General features: G+C 41.5%; 1 protein-coding gene across 1 annotated transcript in view; it reads right to left on the reverse strand.

Moving 5' to 3' along the window:
• Positions 1-1,227: 1,227 nt before the first annotated feature.
• The window catches only part of LOC149251764 (uncharacterized), a 40,448-nt gene continuing 20,862 nt past the window's right edge, over positions 1,228-20,813 (reverse strand). Inside the window, exon 2 of the mRNA XM_089459560.1 lies at positions 1,228-2,059. Coding sequence (XP_089315686.1) covers positions 1,673-2,059 — 387 coding nt within the window. The 3' untranslated portion in view covers positions 1,228-1,672. The remainder of the gene's footprint in view (positions 2,060-20,813) is intronic.

Genomic DNA, 20,813 nt, shown 5'->3' on the forward strand with positions numbered 1-20,813 from the left:
GATAGTGATCAATCAGATTTCATCCAGACAGAGGATCATGGGCTCCTGTGCATGTCTCTCCTCAGGTTGGCCTATTTCAGATGAGTCTTTCGAAGCTCACATTTTGATCGATTGTATCTCTGATTTTTTCTGGACATAGCAATCGTATTCTCAAAATTGAATTTCTGATAACTCAAAGACCAAGGTTTAAGCAGTGGCTCTCACATCCTGGTTCCAGTTTTATATTCTCTCAGCCTTCTCTCAACCTCAGTCTTGGCTCACAGACAGACTTCTGGTTTCATTTTCACTCTTTGTATGACATTCAGTCACTTTGCACTTCTCCTACTGCTGTTAAGTTTCATTTTCTGGGAAAGATTCTTTACCCTGAGACTCCCGGAAGTGGTGCTGAAAATTTCCTTACCTCTCCTGTAGGTCTCATTCCAAAGGCCCAACTGCCTTTTGACAGAAATAACTTAATCTTCCTGGTTTTTTTATTTAAATTTGGAAGCCAGTAAATTCTCAACCTTGTTTATATCAGTTCATTTGCACACTATGGATTACCGCGACATACTTGAACCAAGGAGAATTTTAAGGTCTAATGAAGATATGGTACAAGGAAACAGAGCATCTATTCTTTCTCTCATTACCGAATTCAATGAATATGAAAAACACTGGCACAAAGAGCAGAGATTATAAACAGTCTTTACAAGTCAAGCAGCAATTGGCCATCCTCAAGGCAGAGTGCGATCTTCTCAAAAATTTGGTAGAAAAATTGAACAAAGATGCAAATTTGATGGCTTAGAACAAGAGGATGTCAGAGCACGGGGAAAATAAGGATTAGAACACAATGCTACAGATGATAGAAGCCATGGGCATTGTAGACAAGGAACCAGCACACAACATCATACATTCCTTTTAGCATATGTTTTTTTTAATCGGCTTGTTAGGTGTTTTTAATAGGATTTACTTTGGTGACTTGGTCAATACATCTGGAAAATTCTGCTAAAGGATATCAGTAAACTCTGTACAATATTTTGGTCAAATGTGGACAATTTCAATCATGCAGACATTGTTATGTATAGCTAGTGCTGTTGTCTCTGCTGCAACCATTTTCGATAACATATTTCATCATTTCCTGTTTAAAACATATATGTATAACGCTGACCAGCGTAATAACATGTAACCAGAAAATTAGAATTATTGTACAGATCAAACATTTTCAAGAAGCATTAATAGCACATTGACTCATGGTGAACCAAAATATGACTTTTCCTGTATAGACACAAGCATAAGGGGACTTCAAGTGAATACATCAGAATCTGTTAAAGAGGCAGCAAAAGCTGGATAAAAGGATGGATGCATGAACATAGCACTCTCGACAAGAGTAGATAGCACATAACTTTTTCTAACTTTACATCGACTTCTTTATTATTTATCCCATATGCCTCGACAATAGGAACATGGCGCAAGAATTTATGTTAACCTGAACACAGAAAAATGTGCAGATTCTCTGCAAATATCTGCTTATCCAAACCAACTTATCAATTTACCATTTCACAAGATATTTAGCAGAAAAAACTACAAAAATTGAAAAAGGTAAAAACATACAATAATAATGGATCAATGCACTCGAGGAGAAATGCTCCATTCCAGCAATCTCAGACAACTTCTTTGGCTATAATTCTTACAATGATTACTCATCAATATCAGTCAACGACCCATCTGCAAGCCGGGAAGAATGTGATTTTCCTTTTCTGTTTTTCGACTTTCTGGCTTTCATTCTGCGCTTCTTTTCATTCATGTCAACCCAGGTATAGTTACTTGGTATGTAAAAAGGATCTAAATCATCTCTCAAATGATCTTCCAAATTTGTTGGTTCACTTGATGTACGACTATGAGACCCCCTCACCCAAGACATCCATGAAACTGATGAATTAGAAGCCTGTGTCTCTTTCCCTTTTGCATCCTGAAAATGACCTGGACTTGAAAGAGGAGTTGAGAATTCTTCTACAGGTTGCAGTTCCTCAAATTTCGTAAATGTGATCACAACCCTTATTGTGGGTACAAGTGGAATAGCCACCTGTGAATTCACACAAAAATAAAACCTGTTGGATAATTGGCCAAGATGTTGGATACTTGGACACAAAAAGAAACAATCTTCTATATTTCCTTTAAAAAGTCAGAAAGTGTTTACATGAACAATATTGATGCATCTTACATGCAATGTTTTTCTCACTTTCTTTATTCACTGTTTAGTTTATAACAATGAAAGTACACTGATGCACTGTAAAATCACCATTTTGAAATGCTTAATTTCCTCTCAAAATATCCTATTACTTGAATCCAAAATATTTAAAGCTCCAAGGTGCTATCCTAATTGTGAATTTGTGAACCAGTTCTAACCAAGCTTGGTGTTCTAACGAGATCTTGTGTTAGCTTGACCAAACCTGACTTACAGACTTGTGGGAGGATGATACGGGAACAGAAGGGTATAAACAAGAATATGCATTCCATGGAAAGGCATCCTAGAATCACAATGAAAGTGCACTGATACACCATAAAAACACTATTTTGAAATGCTTAATTTCCTCACAGAACATCCTATACTTGTATACACACTATTAAAACTCCAAGATGTTATTCTAATTGTGAATTTGTGAACCAGTTAAGGCTAAGGTTGGTGTTATAAGCAGATCTTATGTTAGCTTAACCAAACTCGATTTATAAACTTGTGGGAGGATTATATGGGAACACAAGGGTATGAACAAGTATATGCACTCCATGCAAAGACATCCTAAAACCAATGTATTTGCTTTGCTGGCCACGTGCCAATATGCTCTAGTAAAAGATAATAAACAGCATGATCGCACTGGCATGAATAAACATCTGGAAGTGCTGTAACAAGAAGCCTTACCTTGACTTAGTGACTGCTAGGTGTTTTACCTTACATTCAAAATATGAATAACCAAGGTACGCCAATGATTTTTCCAACTACAGACAAATAATTGCCAAAAAATTGGATAGCCTTGGCAAAATCTTGATCCTAGATCGCTATTTCCACTTACATATCCAATCCTAAAATAATTTAACTTAAACTCCAAAATTATTAAACTCAACCTTCAAAGGTTCTTAGAATCCAACTATTTCTCCTGTAATGGTTCCTTTCGTTGCTTCTAATTACCTGTACATAGCTCTATATTGCCCTTGAAGATATATATTTCTGCCAATCCTATTTCCACTTCCCTGATAAGCCAAGTTATTTACCTCCAGTTTCGTCCATCATTTTGATACATGTCGGTTGTATAGACTTTTTTCCAAGTAAATATAAAAGTGTGCAAACCTTTTGTGCATTTTGTGTCAATATGACCAGAGAATTACAGCTTATAAACTGATAAAGTACGGTAAATATTACCTTTCAATACTAATGAGGTGAAACTATGCGAAAATACAGGGCCATAAACTGACTCTCCAAGACCACAAGTTGCAAGTTGGCCCTGCAGGACTGCAAGCTTCAAGCTGGCCCTGTAGGACCACAAACCAAAACTGTGTGGCCATGGGAAATGTTGAGCATAAGGCAGATATAATACAAAAAAGTACAGGAGAACGAACAAATGATTTGTGTATTACTGTAATAATGCAACTGCTATAAGATTTAAGTTATCAATATGTATAAAAAATATTCATGCCATTGTCCTAAAGCTGGTGAGTTCTAGAGATCTTGGTCTATCAGCATTTGACATCCCCATCACCTCCACTGGGCATCAGTTATAGGCTGTTTGGCAACATCCTCTCCTGCAAAAGGTTTCATAACCTACTGAATTTACATCTAATGCTCCAAGCTATAAATTATGCTATCACAGAATATTTATTTTGCTAGAAACGAATTTAATTTGTCAGCATCTTGGTTCTTTGTTGTCACATTTAGTAAGCATGCACAAATGAATGCATCTCCATCATACAAGACAACTACACTCTCTGTTATAACCCGATTCCTTCCCTATTTGATTTTCCTTCAAATCTAATAACAATTCCTGAACAATTTGGCCCCAAGGCCTAAACAAAGACGTCTTGAAATTGCACAATTCAATGAGAGGCTAGTATTAAGCAGCCTGTGCACAACCTAGGGAGACAGCAATTCTGAGAGACCCAAAAACCAACAAGAGTTAGTAAAATGGAAGGGAAGTTTCAGTATTAGAATGAGGGGCATTCCTCCCTTTACACAAACCATTTTCAACACCTATGGAGGGTTGGGCAATCCACATGTTTCATAGCTTGGCCATGTATGACTATATGATGTATTACTTTACAGCATCAATGAAATATACGTATTTACCAGCCCAAAAAATACTTTTACTCAATTGCCAGGGTTTGTAAACCCACCCCAGGATGCACGAACTGACTGCTGGTTTGTGAACTCTGTGCCCTGTATGGGATTGGGTACGCACCCCAAATAACCCTGGAGTACCCACACTACCCGTTTTCTTCAGGGTACCTTCTGCCCAAAAGGAGATGTTTGGCCAATTTGGGTACCCAAACCCTGAATTTGGTTCTGAGGGATCCTTTGCATCGACAAAAAAACATTATAGGGGCAAAAGCCAAAAAATATAATAAAAAATAAATAAAGGTAGGTCCCAAACCCTAAACCTTCATTTCCCATACACATGAATTCAGTTCCATTTTTCTTGGGAGCAAATTTGTTGACAGCACTAAATGATGAAGTGGTGAAGTTGATCACAGTTTTTGGTTTACAGATCTTCCATTGCAAGGGTATTTTCTCATCATTTTAAGAAATTTTCTGTGTTCAAATTCAGTGTTCCATGGGGACGCATCCCCCAGGGTTGGCTGCATGCACCTCATGCTTCAGACGCACCTGGGATGGGGGGACGCCTAGGGAAATGTTTCCCCATGTCCCCCTTTCAGAGAGACGCAAGGGGAAACCTTTCCCCAATGTAGGGGACATGTGTCCCCAAAAGGGGTGCTTGTGGGCGTCTCCCCTCAAAAAGGGCTAGGCATCCCCCCTTAATTTTGCTTCAAAACAATGATTTATGAGTGGGGAAGCTTAATATTCAACCCTAGGAACCTGCTAATACTGTGTAATCAATGGTAGTGTTAAATTATTAACGTAGAAAAAATCATCTTTTTAGTTAAATTTTTAACATTACCATGAAATGACTCAGAATGTTTGAGAGTGGTTCCGACCTCATTGGATGTCATATGGAGAAAGTAGAATTTTAGATCTCACTCAAAATCCAGCAAACTTAACAGTTTTTCAGGATTTCAAGGTTGGGGGGATTGCAATGTTTCCATTGGATTTTGTCATGTACAAGGGTATGAAATCAGTATTTAATCAAGAGCACCAAGCACTCTATATTTAAAGCAGTAAATCACACAAGTATAGACAATTTTTAACAGATATTGTACAATAATGTACAACCCAATCTTCGTTTTATTAAACCAATCTAAATAATACAACAGTTATGGAATACAAGATACAATGATAATCATGTTGTAGACTCTATGTTGTATCTTGTCCTATCGGTCCTTCGCTCGCGTTCTACTCTCTAGCTGCCCCTTAGTCCATCAAAGAACAAAGCATAGAGTCTCTAGGAGGGTTGCCTCCTATCACTGTTGCAAGTCACTTCTGCCTCAATGAACACGGGCTGATCCAATCTGCTCTTCTAGGTTGGCCAATACCTGAGCTCCAATCCACCAATATAGCAGTCACTATTTTCCATCAAAGTGCTGCACATTAGGCTCCAATCTTCACCCAACCTTCAACTATCAACGTCACTTTATGATGACTTGTCAAGGGCTACTTTAGGCCATCAACACGTTGCCCTCCAACAAACCAATGATGCCTAATCCAACTACTACAAAACCACTGTGAAATCTGCTACTATTTGGGGTTTCTTAACACCCAAGACAACCCCAACAAATGACTTCCACAAGCTGCTATAATTCTGTCCACACTAAGGCAGCCTTCCACCTAGCACAAAATCAACATAGATACAACATGCATCTTCCTCTTGACTAATATATCTCTGCGGCAATTTTAGGTCTGGTTAGGGCAAGATGATAGTCATCTTCAGCCCACTCAAACATGCCCATACTTCCTTAAAATTATAGTGGGCTTACCTTTTCTTCTTGTTGAGCTAAACTGCTCCCTAAAACAGAGTCTTGGCCTCCTCTTACAGCTGCCCAAACTGACCTGCGGCTGCCTGAAGACTTCAGTAGCCTGCAGCTCCTTAAAGAAGAGGTAAATCAGCCCTTAAGTGGCCCTAAAACAGCCCAGAATTCTTCTATGAGTTGCGGCTTCCTTGCTCCTCAACTCGGACCTGTGTAGAGGATGAAGCTAACCCAAAACAGTTGTATTGTTCCTCGCGTCTTGTCCTCAATTAACTACAGCCGCTTCAGAAGTGTATTTCAATGAGTTTTATGCACTTGTGGATGTGAGAAACAACACTAACATCACCTTGTATTTATATCATACCCAAGGACTTCCTCAAACGTCAACATAAGGCTTGACAAGTTGTCACATGGCTTATTATCATCAAGCCAGCCCTAATTCGTCTTGTGCAAACCCACTTCTAAACTTCAAAAATTCATAACCCCATTTCTACAACTCAGAATCGGATGATATTCGTTGTGTCGGATTCATCTCGATGAGTACTATCATCCTCATCCATCACATGTCGAAATGTGTCCATCGCGATGGGTGAAAACCCCAACCTTGGGTTCCAAGCCCACAAGTGACTCTTTTGGTGCTCCACCCTCCAAACCCCGAACCCTAAGGCTTGGAGTGCCTCCCAAGCGACTCAAAAATCAACACTCCCTCTTAGGGAGGGAGGTACTTCCAAGACTAGGAAGTAACTCATCATCATCTCTACTCGCAACACTCATCCAACTCTTAGCACTCACCACTGCAACAATCCCTGTAGCATGAACTACGCCTCTCTCCGAAGTGTCATTGTCACTGGAAGCATCATGCTTCTTCTTTTTCACCTGAAATGTCTTCCATTCCCTCCATGATTCCTTCTTGGCAATTGTAGGAGCACCCTTGTTCCCCACTGACCACGCACTCTTCTTGGGTTGCAAATTCTCCCTCTAAACTTGCAAACTCCTACTAGAACTCGACTCCCTCTAAGCCTCTGGAACCTGGACCTTCTTTTAGAGAACCTGTACCTGCCCCTCTGAAGCATGTACCTGCAACTGCTTCTCTGGAACCCACACTTGCTCCACCTGCTTCTTCTTCCCATGATCCATAGGCTTGCCCGTCAGCCTGTATAGACCACGCTCTCTAACTCCAAGTCTAATACCTATGAAACTAGAGCCTCTAGGTTTGAGTCTTGCCTTCCCATCCTCGAACAAGGCCTCAAACCCTTTCTTCTCGATCATTGAGACAGATATCATGCTATCTCTGAGTCCTGGTACAAACAATACATCCTGGACCCACATCACCCGTCCTGTCTCCATCTTGAATGGCACAACTCTCGATCCTCGGATCTCCTTCTAACTCATGTCGCCCAACACCATGTGCAACTTCGAGTCCCATTTAGCTAGAGTCTTGAAAACCCCCTGTGACCCTATCATATGTTTCAACGCACCATTGTCCACGTACCATCCATCCTCATCAATAGTACCCTGCAAGAAATGAGAGATCATAGCAAAGTCCTCCTCTAATCTCCTGGTGAGAGCATCTATCTCAGCAGAAGTGGCAACACCGGCGACCTACTTCCCTTTCTTCTTCTCGTCATCTCTCTTCTTCATCGGACATCTCGACGAAAAATGACCCATCTCGCCACAGTTGAAACACTTGACTTTACTCAAGTCCTTCTACTTACCCTTCATTTGTGCTGCAAGTGCCATGTCATCATCTAAAGCCCTCTTCTTCAGATGAAGATCCTCGTCTCGCAACTCCTCCTGAATGAAGTCATCCCACAGCCTATTCCAGTCTAGCAACTTCTCTCTGGCAACGATCCCCTTGATGAAGGGCTTCCATTCCTCGGTGAACCCTTTCAAAGCAATCCTCACCATATCAAAATCTGAAATAGTCACATCGACAACAGCAAGCTCATATTTAACCTAAGATAATCTCGTTAGATACGTGTCACTTCTTCACCTTGTATCATCTTGGTGGACTTCAACTTATCCTCCAATACTAGTACCCAGTTCTCATTCTTATTCTAGAACAAATTTTGAAGAGCCATCCACATCTCATGTGCAGTGTTCTTCCTGGACAAATGAGGTATTAGGGGATCCTTCACACCATCAAGGATGATCAATCTCGCCCTCATATCCAAATCGTCGTACACTTCTAGCTCCTTTGGGTCAATTGGCTTCTTGATGGCTTTCCCAATGAACTCCCAGATCCTGTTGACCTGCAAGACCAACTTGATCCTTACCTTCCATGGACTATAGTTGGACAACCCCTCCACCCTGTCCTCATATCGGAGACCAACCTGTGAATTCGAAATTGTCACCTACAATGTGACTAACTCCCTCTTAAGTTGTACTTCGTTGTGCACAACTCTGACTCACTGTCTTCCAAAGTAGCTCAGACACCCTCTGATACCATGTTGAATTTCCACGATCTTGGGTCTAGGTTAAAATCTTAGAATCTCCGACGCTACCAAACCAAGAATCACAACCAAACTATACTTTGCACAGCTGAAAATATAAAGCAGTAAATCACAAATGCACGCAGTAAATCACACATGCACATTTATAGACAATTTTTAACAAAATATTGTACAATAATGTACAACCCAATCTGAATAATACAACAGCCTATGGAATACAAGATACAATGACAATAATGTTGCAGACTCTATGTCGTATTTTGTCCTCTCGGTCCTTCACTCCCATTCTGCTCTCTAGCTGCCCCTTAGTGCATCAAAGGACAACACATAGAGTCTCCAGGATGGCTGCCTCCTATCACTGCTGCAAGTCACTTCTGCCTCAATGAACACGCGCTGATCCAATCTGCTCTTCTAGGCTGGCCAATACCTGAGCTCCAATATGCCAATCTAGCAGTCACTTTTGTCCATCAAAGTGCTGCACATTAGGATCCAATATTCACCCAACCTTCAGCTATCAACGTCAATTTATGATGGCTTGTCGAGGGCTACTTTGGGCCATCAACACGTTGCTCTCCAACAAACCAATGATGCCCAATCCAACTAATACTCAACCCCTGTGAAATCTGCTCCTAGTTGGGGTTTCTTAACACCCAAGACAACCCCAACAAATGGCTTCCACAGGCTGCTATAATTCTGTCCACACTAGGACAGCCTTTCACCTAGCACAAACTCAACATAGATACAACACACATCTTCCTCTTGACTGATACATCTCTGCTGCAATTTAAGGTCTGGTTAGGGCAAGATGACAGTCATCTTCAGTCCACTCAAACATGCCCAAACTTCCTTGAAATTGCTGCGGCCTTACCTTTTCTTCTTCCTGCACTGAACTGCTCCCTAAAACAGAGTCTCAGCATCCTCTTACAGCTGCCCAAACTGACCTGCGGCAGCCTGAAGACTTGAGTACCCTGCTGCTCTTAAAGAAGAGGTAAATGAGCCCTTAAGTGAGCCTAAAACAGCCCAGAATTCTTCCATGAGCTGTGGCTTCCTTGCTCCTCAACTCAGACCTGTGTAGAGGATGAAACTAACCCAAAACAGTCATATCATTCCTCACGTCTTGTCCTCAATTAACTGCGGTTGCTTCAGAAGTGTATCTCAATGAGTTTTATGCACTTGTGGATGTGAGAATTGACACTAACATCACCTTGTATTTAGATCAAACACAAGGGCTTCTTCAAACGTCAACATAGGGCTTGACAAGCTGTCACATGGCTTATTATCATCAAGCCAGCCCTAATTCTTCTTGTGCAAACCCACTTCTAAACTTCAAAATTTCATAACTCCATTTCTACAACTCGAAATCAGATGATTTTTGTTGTGTCGGATCCGTCTCAACGATTACCTATGTCACAAGGTTCGGCGAACCTGAAGGTTCAGGTTCGAAATTCAGCGAACCTGAAAAAAAAATTGAAATTCGTTCAGGTTCGCCGAACCTGAAATTTGAACCTCAAGTCGAACCTGAACGAACTCAAACCTAAACGAACCTCAACGAACCTGAAGGCGAATTTTAACGAATTTTTTAAGGTTCGATTTTTTTAATGATGCACTGAGAACTTCATTATGACAGCCATGATAGCTGTTTTATCCTACCTTCATCACTGTACTCTAGACCATCATGTTGACTGTGATCATGCGAGAGTGTATTCCATGACTGCAGGATCATTGTGATCTTTCTTACACCAAGACAGTGAGATCATGTAAAGATAGTGAGGGATCCGAAGATCTTTCCATTACATATATTATATATATATACATTGACTGTTAAGAAATAGATCCACCGAGATGAGATACTATTCCTCACTATACTGAGGTCCTTACTGTCTCATTTATTCCGAGACTGTAATGGTTATTGTGGCTCTTTGTTATGCAGGGATTGTATCCTCCGAGAATGATCATTTCTGCGGCTTTGTTATTGTGCCACAATTGTAGTATATATATATATATATGTGTGTGTGATTGAGACAACGTCTAACATCAATCTTATTAGGCCGAGAGAGAGGTTCTATCACTGCTGTTCTTTGTCTAGAGTCTAGACTTCTACAGGAGTATCACCGAGGCCTTGATGCCAAGACTGCTATGCGAGATCCATTGACACTGTGCCTTTGTCCTAGATCTTTGCTACTCCATTCAGCTGAGATCCTCACAGGTATGTCGAGATCACTAGCTGTGCAATTGTGAATCTGTGATATGTTTAGGTAGATTTGTATGCTAAAACAGATATGCCGAGAATGTCTAATCCTTCAATCTTTGCAACGTCCATTATACAAGGTTATTCCTGCTCCATTAGACTGAGGTCATATATAGATATATATATATATATATTGAAAAATATGTATAGTCGAACCTAATGCCGAACCTCATTCGAACCTGATCGGAAAATTCGAATTCGAATCGAACTTAATCGTTGTCGAACTCGAACCATGTGACATAGACGATTTCTATCATCCTCATCCATCACATGTCGAAATGTGTCCATGGTTTTAGCCCAAATCACGATGGGTGCAAAACCCCAACCTTGGGTTCCAAGCCCACAAGTGACTCTTGTGGTGCTCCACCCTCCAAACTCCGAACCCTAGGGCTTGGAGTGCCTCCCAAGCTACTCAAAAATCAACACCTTCAAGTTCAAGAAATCCCTGGCTTATATATGTATACAAAAGAAAGGCATACAAAAGAAAGAAACTATTTTTTAAGGCATCCTACCCTAAACAACAGTGAAAATCTTCACAATGATAGCTTTGAACCCTTCCTTACAATAATAGCTCTATTCCTCTCAATAGTGTGGACAAAGCTATGATCAGACATGTTTACTTAAGTAACCATAAACTACTAATTTGTAATAGCATGCAATACCAAGATGGCACTCTGAAGGTTTATCCCCATGCATCATCCATCAAACATTTCCTTGTGTTATGTCAATCCTTCCTCACCTCATTTATGTTAAATTTTCTAAAACATCTGAACAGATCCTGCACTAAAAGAATTCCTACCAACAACTGAAAACCACTCAAAACTGCATTCTGCAATTGATGCTAGGTTCTATAAATACATGCTGTAGAAGATATATAATGGAAAATCAATATATGACTGTCAAAACCTGTTACTGTTTTTCACTACTTCTGAAAATGAAAAATCTGCTACAAGAAAACAGCCAACTGCTGACTGAAAACTTAATAATAAACCTCTACCCCTGCTTTCGCTTTTATAAACTAGGAAGAAGAGTAGGTAAAGTGAATCTGGAAACATGCACAACACCTCAACAGGAGATTATGAGGCATCCAAGCATGAATCTTCCTAGAGATCTTCACCGTTGCATGCATGCACCTAACTGAACTTATACTTAAGCTAAAATTAGAAATCATGCAACTGCATGCACCCTCTTTTACTTAACTGAGAAATGGCATGCAAACTGTCTAATGCATGCAACTGCTGAGGATAACATTATGCATTTCTATTTATTGCTGGTGCATGCATTTATGCACCTGCAATGCTGGAAACCTACAAAAGTATTCATGTGCACTCTAGTCTACTCTACTGTTGCATCCTTATCTACAGACCATCCTGCTGCATGGAAATCAATGCTGAACGGATCTGTTGAGGCTGCTCCATGCATGTATGGATCTGAAGTACCTGATATACCTTCTGTTGTAGTACAAACCTGTTCCTACAAATGTATTGATGCACACTCTAGTCTACTCTATTGTTGCACCCACACCCACAGACCCTCGTGCTGCATGGAAATCAATCCTGAACGGAACTGTTGAGACTGCTACATGTCTGTACAGATCTGCAGTACCCGATCTACCTTCTGTTGCAGTACAGACCCATTCCAGCACATCATTTACTGAACTGTTATATCTGTACCTGTACCATTTTCTGCCACATGTGCCAAGTTCAATGTACCAAAAACTAACAGTTTGCATGGGCCACTGAGTTTGACAACAGAAAGGTTTATTTTTCAAAGTATCCTACCTTCATCAACACCAAACATCTTCACAATGATAGCACCAAACCACCCCCACCCCCCCCCCCCCACCTTACCTCTTGATCTTCAATATTTGACTCCCCTATGCCTGCCTACATACCATTTAGGATTTAGTGCAAACTATGTTATGTCACATGTGTAATGGTGTCTTTTATATTATCCCACCTTCGCTAAACAAAGAGTCAAATCCATTTTTGGTAGAATTGTAATGTGTTCCTTCCCACAAGCTATTGCTCTGACTCTACACAACTGTTAATTTTGGGATGTTCTATGCTTAAGAGCAATTTACTTCAAATTTCTTATTAGCCCAATATCAATTTCCAGATTAGCAATCACATCAGCATGATAGTATAATGTAGATAGAACATAGTCATAAATAGTAGAAGACAAGCCAAGACAAAAGGACACAAGACGTGGCACGAGCCAAGGACAAACCCCAATGTGGGGAAACCCTTGATCAATTCTTTTTATAATCTTCAATAGATCAGCAGAGAGAGAGATAGTACAAATATACAAAACTGATATTTTATGACAGCAACAGCAAACCCTAACCAACAAAGTCAAAGCTAGTCAAACAGGTCAGATTTGACCTCCAATCAGCTCAGTCAATAGCCCAGACAACTCGGCCTCCAACAGCAAGGAGAATCAGCCCAAAACAGTCCGAAAATCCCTGTCAAACTTTGGTCAACAGCAGTCAAGCCTGCGGCCAGCCCTAGCACAGTCAACACTGGTCAATGCAGGGTCAAAGAGAGGTCAAGAAGGCTGTCCAGAACAGTGGCCTGCCAAGGAGAGGCAGCCTAACCCAATCCGCACTCAAGAAGAGTCAACACTGGTCAAAACATTGTCCAAAACCTTCCTGCAGCTTTGGTCAAACTCGGTCAACGCTGCCCTAAACAGAAGATCAGACTTCCTTCTTTGCACATGTGAGAGGTTCTGCTCCAGCTATGCGTACCCAAACAAGAGAGGAGAGAGAAGGATGAATGGATGAGATGGTGAAATAATGCCACAAGGTCTCCTCCTTTTATATGCAACGTTGAGGTTAAGTTGGGGGTGAAAATGATTGCTTTGCTTGCTGGCCAACCTTGACAAATTGTCAAGAATATAAATAAATTCATATCTCCATATATACATGTCGGAATCAGATGATCTTTAGATCAATCCTACACTTCTGCGAGAGAGGAATCCAAGAAAAATATCAGCTGCCATAAATAAAGTGACCCATATGGAGTTTGACCCTAGTTGCCAATTTTAACACTCCCTCTCAACTAGGGAGAACTCCATTTGCGAATCCATTTGTCAGTCCGTATTATCTCAGCCATCAATGCATTGCTCTGCTCTGCTGAACTATGAAGAAGAAGAAGTGATCGAGAATGTATCATACCATTCTCTACTGACCCAAAGTTAGTCCCAGATAGAAGAGAATATCTCATACCACTCTTACTGACCCGAAGTCAATTCCAATAAAGAGTGTCATACCACTCTTACTGACCCGAAATCAGTTCCAATTGATCCCAGATCAATATCATCCTAGCATAGGGAGTACAGTAGTACACGATGCATCCATCGGTAGTACTATGGTCCCTATCCTCATTTCCCTACTCATTGGCCAGATGAGAGGTACTTCCCATGAGTCCCAAACTGCATGGGTAGGATGTCTCAGCAGGAGAAGGATGAACCACTCATCCTACCTACATGTCGCCACGAGGTATCACAGGGGAAGGCTGAACCACTCACCCTATACACAGCAAACCACCAAGGGAAGCCTGAACCACTCACCTTGTACACATCAAACCACTAGGGGAAGGTTGAACCACTCACCCTATGGTTGCTCATCGCTCCAAGAAGTACCCCAAGCGCCCCGGAGCTCTCAAAACTCAATGTCCATATCATACAGGACCCTCATAAGAGGGTCTCTCCACGACTCCTAGTTTTATTCGGAAAGTCGAGAATTTGTCCTTTCCCAAGGGCTTCGTCAGAATGCCGACGACCTGCTCATCAGTCCCAATGTGATGGAGCCTTATTGCTCCTCATTGTACCATATCCTAGATAAAGTGGTACCTGATATCGATGTGCTTGGAGCGATCATGAAATACGGGATTCTCTAATAATCAGATCCCACTCTGGTTGTCGCAAAGGATCACGGTGGTATCTAGCACATGTCCAAACAGCTCACTGAAGAGCTTCCTCAACCAGACAACTTCACAGGAGGCCATACTCGCAGCTATGTATTCGGCCTCAACAGTGCTCAAAGCAACCGACTTCTACTTCCTGCTCATCCAGGATATCGAAGCAGAACCCAAAGAGAAACAACACCCAGAAGTGCTCTTGCGATCCACCACACTACCTACCCAATCAGCATCAGAATAACCATGCAGCCTCACATCTCCGGCAGTGTATCTCAGTCCATGAGTGATTGTGCCCTGAAGATATCTCAAAAGATTCTTGGCACCAATCCAATGTGAGTGATGAGGCTCAACCATATATTGGCTCAACATGTTAACTGCAAAACATATATCCGAACGGGAGTTCACCAAGAACATCAGTGCTCCTATGAGTTGACGATACTCAGAAGCATTTCCCAATTCAGGTCCGGCAACACTACCGCATAACTTCTTAAAGTTAAGCTCCATCGGGGTAGTCACGGGCTTCCAGTCTACCATCCCAAATCTTCCCAATATCTTCACAATATATTTTCCTTGAGATAGGAAAATTTCTCTTGCCTTTTGCCAAACCTCCAACCCTAGGAAGTAGTGCATTAGTACTAAGTCCATCTCAAATTCGGAAGCCAACTCCCTCTTACATTTGTGAATGAGAGGGTCTGCACTAGTCAAAAAGAGGTTATCCACATAAAGCACCAGCATGAGAAGTCTATCATCTTCAACCTTAAAGTAAAGGTTCAGATTGGCTTCACTCTTAGTGAATCCCAGCTTCATCAAATAGCTATCGATCCTCTCATACCAAGCTCGGCGTGCTTGCTTCAACCCATAGAGAGCTTTCTTCAACATGCATGCATGAGATTCTCGATCATGAATCTCAAACCCCTCGAGTTGTTCCACACAGGCTTCCTCTTTAATCGAACCATGCAAGAAAGCGGTCTTGACATCCATCTGATGTAGGCTCCATCCTTGCGAAGCAGCAAGGGCTATGATCGAGCGGATGGTGGTGTATTGGGCAACAGGTGCAAATATCTCATCATAATCTACACCTTCCTTTTGAGAGAAGCCTCGAGCAACAAAGCAAGCCTTGTACTTTTCTACGCTCCCATCAGCTCCATGCTTGATTTGGTAAAGCGATTTAGAGGTGACAATCAATTTGTTCTGGGGTCTAGGGACCACATCCCAGACATCATTCTTCAAAATGGACTCGTATTCTTCATTCATAGCATCCTTCCATACTTGATGCTTCACGGCTTCTTCGAATGATGTAGGCTCGTTTTGAATGATAGTGTTCATAATGGTCAGCTATCCCTGATACCTGGTCGGCTTCTTGCTTTCACGGAAAGGCCCCCTTGGTGCAATGTCTCTCGGCATCTTCAAGAGTCTCCCTAAGCCAAGAGGACCTCTCCTTGGAGGAGGAGGGCTCTTGAGGAGGAGGATCAATAGGATCCTTAGGTTCATCAATATCCGGCATCGTTTCATCTTCTTTTTCATCCGGTTTTCCGGTGTCAGCGCCTTTATCTTTCCTTGGTATAGGAAGGTTGTCAAACTTCCTAAGAGCCATATCTTCGTCAAAGGTGACATCATTACTTATCTCAACCTCCCTTTGACCAGCCACATAAATTCTATAACCCTTAGAATTTTTGCTATAGCCCACAAAGATTCCTTTCTTTCCAGATGCACCCAATTTGATTCTTTTCTCTTTCAACACATGAAAGTATACGGGACTTCCAAAAATTCTAAAATGAGAAACATTGGGTTTCTTACCAATGAACATTTCTTCAGGAGCCTTGGAGTCCAATGCTTGATGAGGGCATCAGTTTTAAACATACACGGCCCTATTCGCAGCTTCGGCCCATAGAAACTTCTAAAGCCTTGGATCATGAAGCATGGCACGAATAGCTTCCCTAATAGTATGGTTCTTCCTTTCAGCCACACCATGCTGCTCAGGAGTGTGTATGGTATAGTGGTCTCCCTCTTAATGCCAGCTTCTCTGCAAAAGTCATGGAATTCATTGGATTCATACTCGGTCCCATTATCAGTCCTCAATATCTTGATTCTCTTCTCGGATTGATTTTCGATCATAACTTTGAAGTGACAGAACCAGGTGAACACTTCATCCTTCTTTTTCAAGAAGTAGATCCAAGGTGAGAATAATCATCTATAAAAGTGAGATAATATAGATGTCCTCCCAAAGAGTTTATGGGCATACCAGATATGTCGGAGTGGACCAATTGCAATATATCTGAGGTCTTGCTATTACTTGAGGGGAATGGTCCCCTTTTAAGTTTTCCTTCGGCACATCCCGACATATACCTTCATGCTCTACTTTGAACTCGGGCATCCTTGTCACCATCTGTCTCACATCAGGTAGGGCCTTATAATGAAGGTGGGCAAACCTCTGGTGCCATAGTTCAGATTGTAGAGATGTGTCGCAAGACATGGCTCCCAATGGACTACCTCCAAGTTGATAGAAAGTGTCAACCCGAAATCCAAGGGTAAAAGCATCTTTAAAATTCTTTTTCCAAACATGTACCTTTCCATCGATGAATGCCACCTTATAACCTTTGTCTTCCATTGCCGAAATGGACACCAGGTTTTTCTTGAGATCAGGTACATATAGAACTTCTTGTAAATGAATCGTGTTACCCTGATTCAATTGAAGGGTAACATTCCCTACACCCTTTACGGAATAGGTGGCATTGTCTCCAAGAATAATCTTCAAGTTTGTCTCCTTCTCTATCAAATTAGAGAAAGCTTCCTTGTATCCGGTATCAATAAGTCAATTACCCAAAGTGTCCGGAGGAGAGGTAGTGGAGAGGGCCAATATAAGATAATACTCATTTTGCTTATTGTTAACAACATTTGGTTCTTCATACCTAGAATTCCTTGCTTTCTTGGAGGGTTGACCATTTCCATGATTTCCCGCATTCTTTTTTCCTTTGCTATTGAACCTGCCATTCCTTTGATTGTTATTGTTGAAGTTGCCCCTAGAGTGATTGTGATCATCATCATGTGATGTGTCCTTTCTATTTGGACGCTCCCTCGCATAGTGGCCAAACTTATTGCACACAAAGCATCTGCCATTCCTTCCACCCTTAGATTCGGGCTTACCATTGAAATGTCCTTTAGACCTAGTATTATTTCTCCTTTTGGCATGAGCAGAGAAAGCAGTGGGGTTGCCTCTATTTGAAGGCATTTCTTGCTCCACCATTCTTGTCTCTTCTTGAATGCATCTTGACATCAATTCTTCAAATCCCAGAATTCGATCATTATTGAGAATAGTGGTTCTAAATATATACCACTCGGGTGGGAGCCCTCTAAGGGTAGTGATAGTAAGTTCCCTGTCATGACTTTTCACGGAGCTTGTCTTCAACCGGTAAGTGGAATGAGGAACCCATTGAGCCTTTTGTCCTTTCCAACTGTCTTCGGTGATTGCTTTTCACTCTTGCTTGGGCTTTGTTTTCACCTTAGCTCTGATACCATGTTAATTTTGGGATGTTTTATGCTTAAGAGCAATTTACTTCAAATTTCTTATTAGCCCAATATCAATTTCCAGATTAGCAATCACATCAACATGATAGTATAACGCAGATAGAACATAGACATAAACAGTGGAAGACAAGCCAAGGCAAGAGGACACAAGATGTGGCACCAGCCAAGTACAAACCCCAATGTGGGGAAACCCTTGATCAATTCTTCTTATAATATTCAATAGTTAAGCAAAGAGAGAGAGAGATAGTACAAATATACAAAACTGATATTTTACGACAGCAGCAGCGATCCCTAACCAGCAAAGTCAAAGCTGGTCAAACAGGTCAGATTTGACCTTCAATCAGCTCGGTCAATAGCCCAGATAACTCGGCCTCCAACAGCAAGGAGAAGCAGCCCAAAACAGTCCAAAAATCCCTGTCAAACTTTAGTCAACAGCAGTCAAGCCTGCAGCCAGCCCTAGCACAGTCAACGCTGGTCAACACAGGGTCAAAGAGAGGTGAAGAAGGCTGTCCAAAACTGCGGCCTGCCAAGGAGAGGCAGCCTAACCCAATCCGCACTCAAGAAGAGTCAACCTTGGTAAAAACGCTGTCCAAAACCTTCCTGCAGCTTTGGTCAAACTCGGTCAATGCTGCCCTAAACAGAAAATCAGACTTCCTTCTTTGCACGTGTGAGAGGTTCTGCTCCAGCGATGCGTACCCAAACAATAGAGGAGAGAGAAGGATGAATAGATGAGAGGGTGAAATAATGCCACGAGGTCTCCTCCTTTTATATGCAACGTTGAGGTTAAGTTGGGAGTGAAAATGACTATTTTGCTTGCTGACCGACCTTGTCAAATTGTCAAGAATATAAATAAATTCATATCTCCATATATACATGTCAGAATCAGATGATATTTAGATCAATCCTACACCTCTCGAAGAGAGGAATCCAAGAAAAATATCAGCGGCCATAAATAAGGTGACCCGTATGGAGTTTGGCCCTAGTTGCCAATTTACAAGATGTGGCACCAGCCAAGTACAAACCCCAATGTGGGAAAACCCTTGATCAATTCTTCTTATAATATTCAATAGTTAAGCAAAGAGAGAGAGAGATAGTACAAATATACAAAACTAATATTTTACGACAGCAGCAGCGATCCCTAACCAGCAAAGTCAAAGCTGGTCAAACAGGTCAGATTTGACCTTCAATCAGCTCGGTCAATAGCCCAGATAACTCGGCCTCCAACAGCAAGGAGAAGCAGCCCAAAACAGTCCAAAAATCCCTGTCAAACTTTAGTCAACAGCAGTCAAGCCTGCAGCCAGCCCTAGCACAGTCAACGCTGGTCAACACAGGGTCAAAGAGAGGTGAAGAAGGTTGTCCAAAACCTTCCTGCAGCTTTGGTCAAACTCGGTCAATGCTGCCCTAAACAGAAAATCAGACTTCCTTCTTTGCACGTGTGAGAGGTTCTGCTCCAGCGATGCGTACCCAAACAATAGAGGAGAGAGAAGGATGAATAGATGAGATGGTGAAATAATGCCACGAGGTCTCCTCCTTTTATATGCAACGTTGAGGTTAAGTTGGGAGTGAAAATGATTGTTTTGCTTGCTGACCGACCTTGTCAAATTGTCAAGAATATAAATAAATTCATATCTCCATATATACATGTCAGAATCAGATGATATTTAGATCAATCCTACACCTCTCGAAGAGAGGAATCCAAGAAAAATATCAGCGGCCATAAATAAGGTGACCCGTATGGAGTTTGGCCCTAGTTGCCAATTTTAACAACAACACATTGTCAAATGTCTCATAAATCTCTCTAATAAAAGGAGAATCGGCTTTGTATATCGGATGACCTCTATAACTGGGATTGTGAATGCAATTAAGCACTTGCAATCTACCCAACAATCATCAGTCCCACCCTTACTTCAGACTCTTCCCATCACTAGACTCTCCCAAACTAGACCAATCACTACATGTAACCATAGATTACAACATCCGCTGCACCTCAGGCATCCTCTCCAATAAAAGTAGCTGGCGTGTATGGTATATAAAAGCTTGAGGAATTCCTTTATCATGTGAGACCTATATATAGCTAAGGAGGTGTGGCAAATAAACATATGCACATCTTTTGTAGGTTTGACAAAATGTCATCTCAATGAATCTTGCCAATGCCATTGAGTACAAAACATACGCACATCTCTTGTAGATTTCATAGATTGGGATTTTCTTCTGGTAAGAATTGAGAAACATATATATGTTTCATGCAACAAGCGGCTTTCCTTGGCAGGCAGATTGGTACTTGTGAAATACATTGTTGGGGCCATTCCAGTTTACTAATCTTCATTGGCTTGGATCCCAAAAAAGATTCTTGATAACATACAACAGCTTTCCCTTCATTTCCTATGGGCTGGAAAGGAGGATAAAAGACCCTTTGTCTTAGCTTCATGGAAATTGATCGCTTCTCCTAAGGCCCAGGAAGGATGGGGGCTAAAAAATCTCTTCTGGTTCTCAAAAGCAGTGTTGATAATATCGGTGATATTCGTAAATATCGCGATATTTTCGGCAAGCCGAAATATCGCC

The sequence above is a fragment of the Pinus tabuliformis genome, chromosome 7 (genome assembly GCF_031772625.1).
Source record: "Pinus tabuliformis cultivar Carrire ecotype Pingquan chromosome 7, CPIR1, whole genome shotgun sequence".
Taxonomy (NCBI): domain Eukaryota; kingdom Viridiplantae; phylum Streptophyta; class Pinopsida; order Pinales; family Pinaceae; genus Pinus; species Pinus tabuliformis.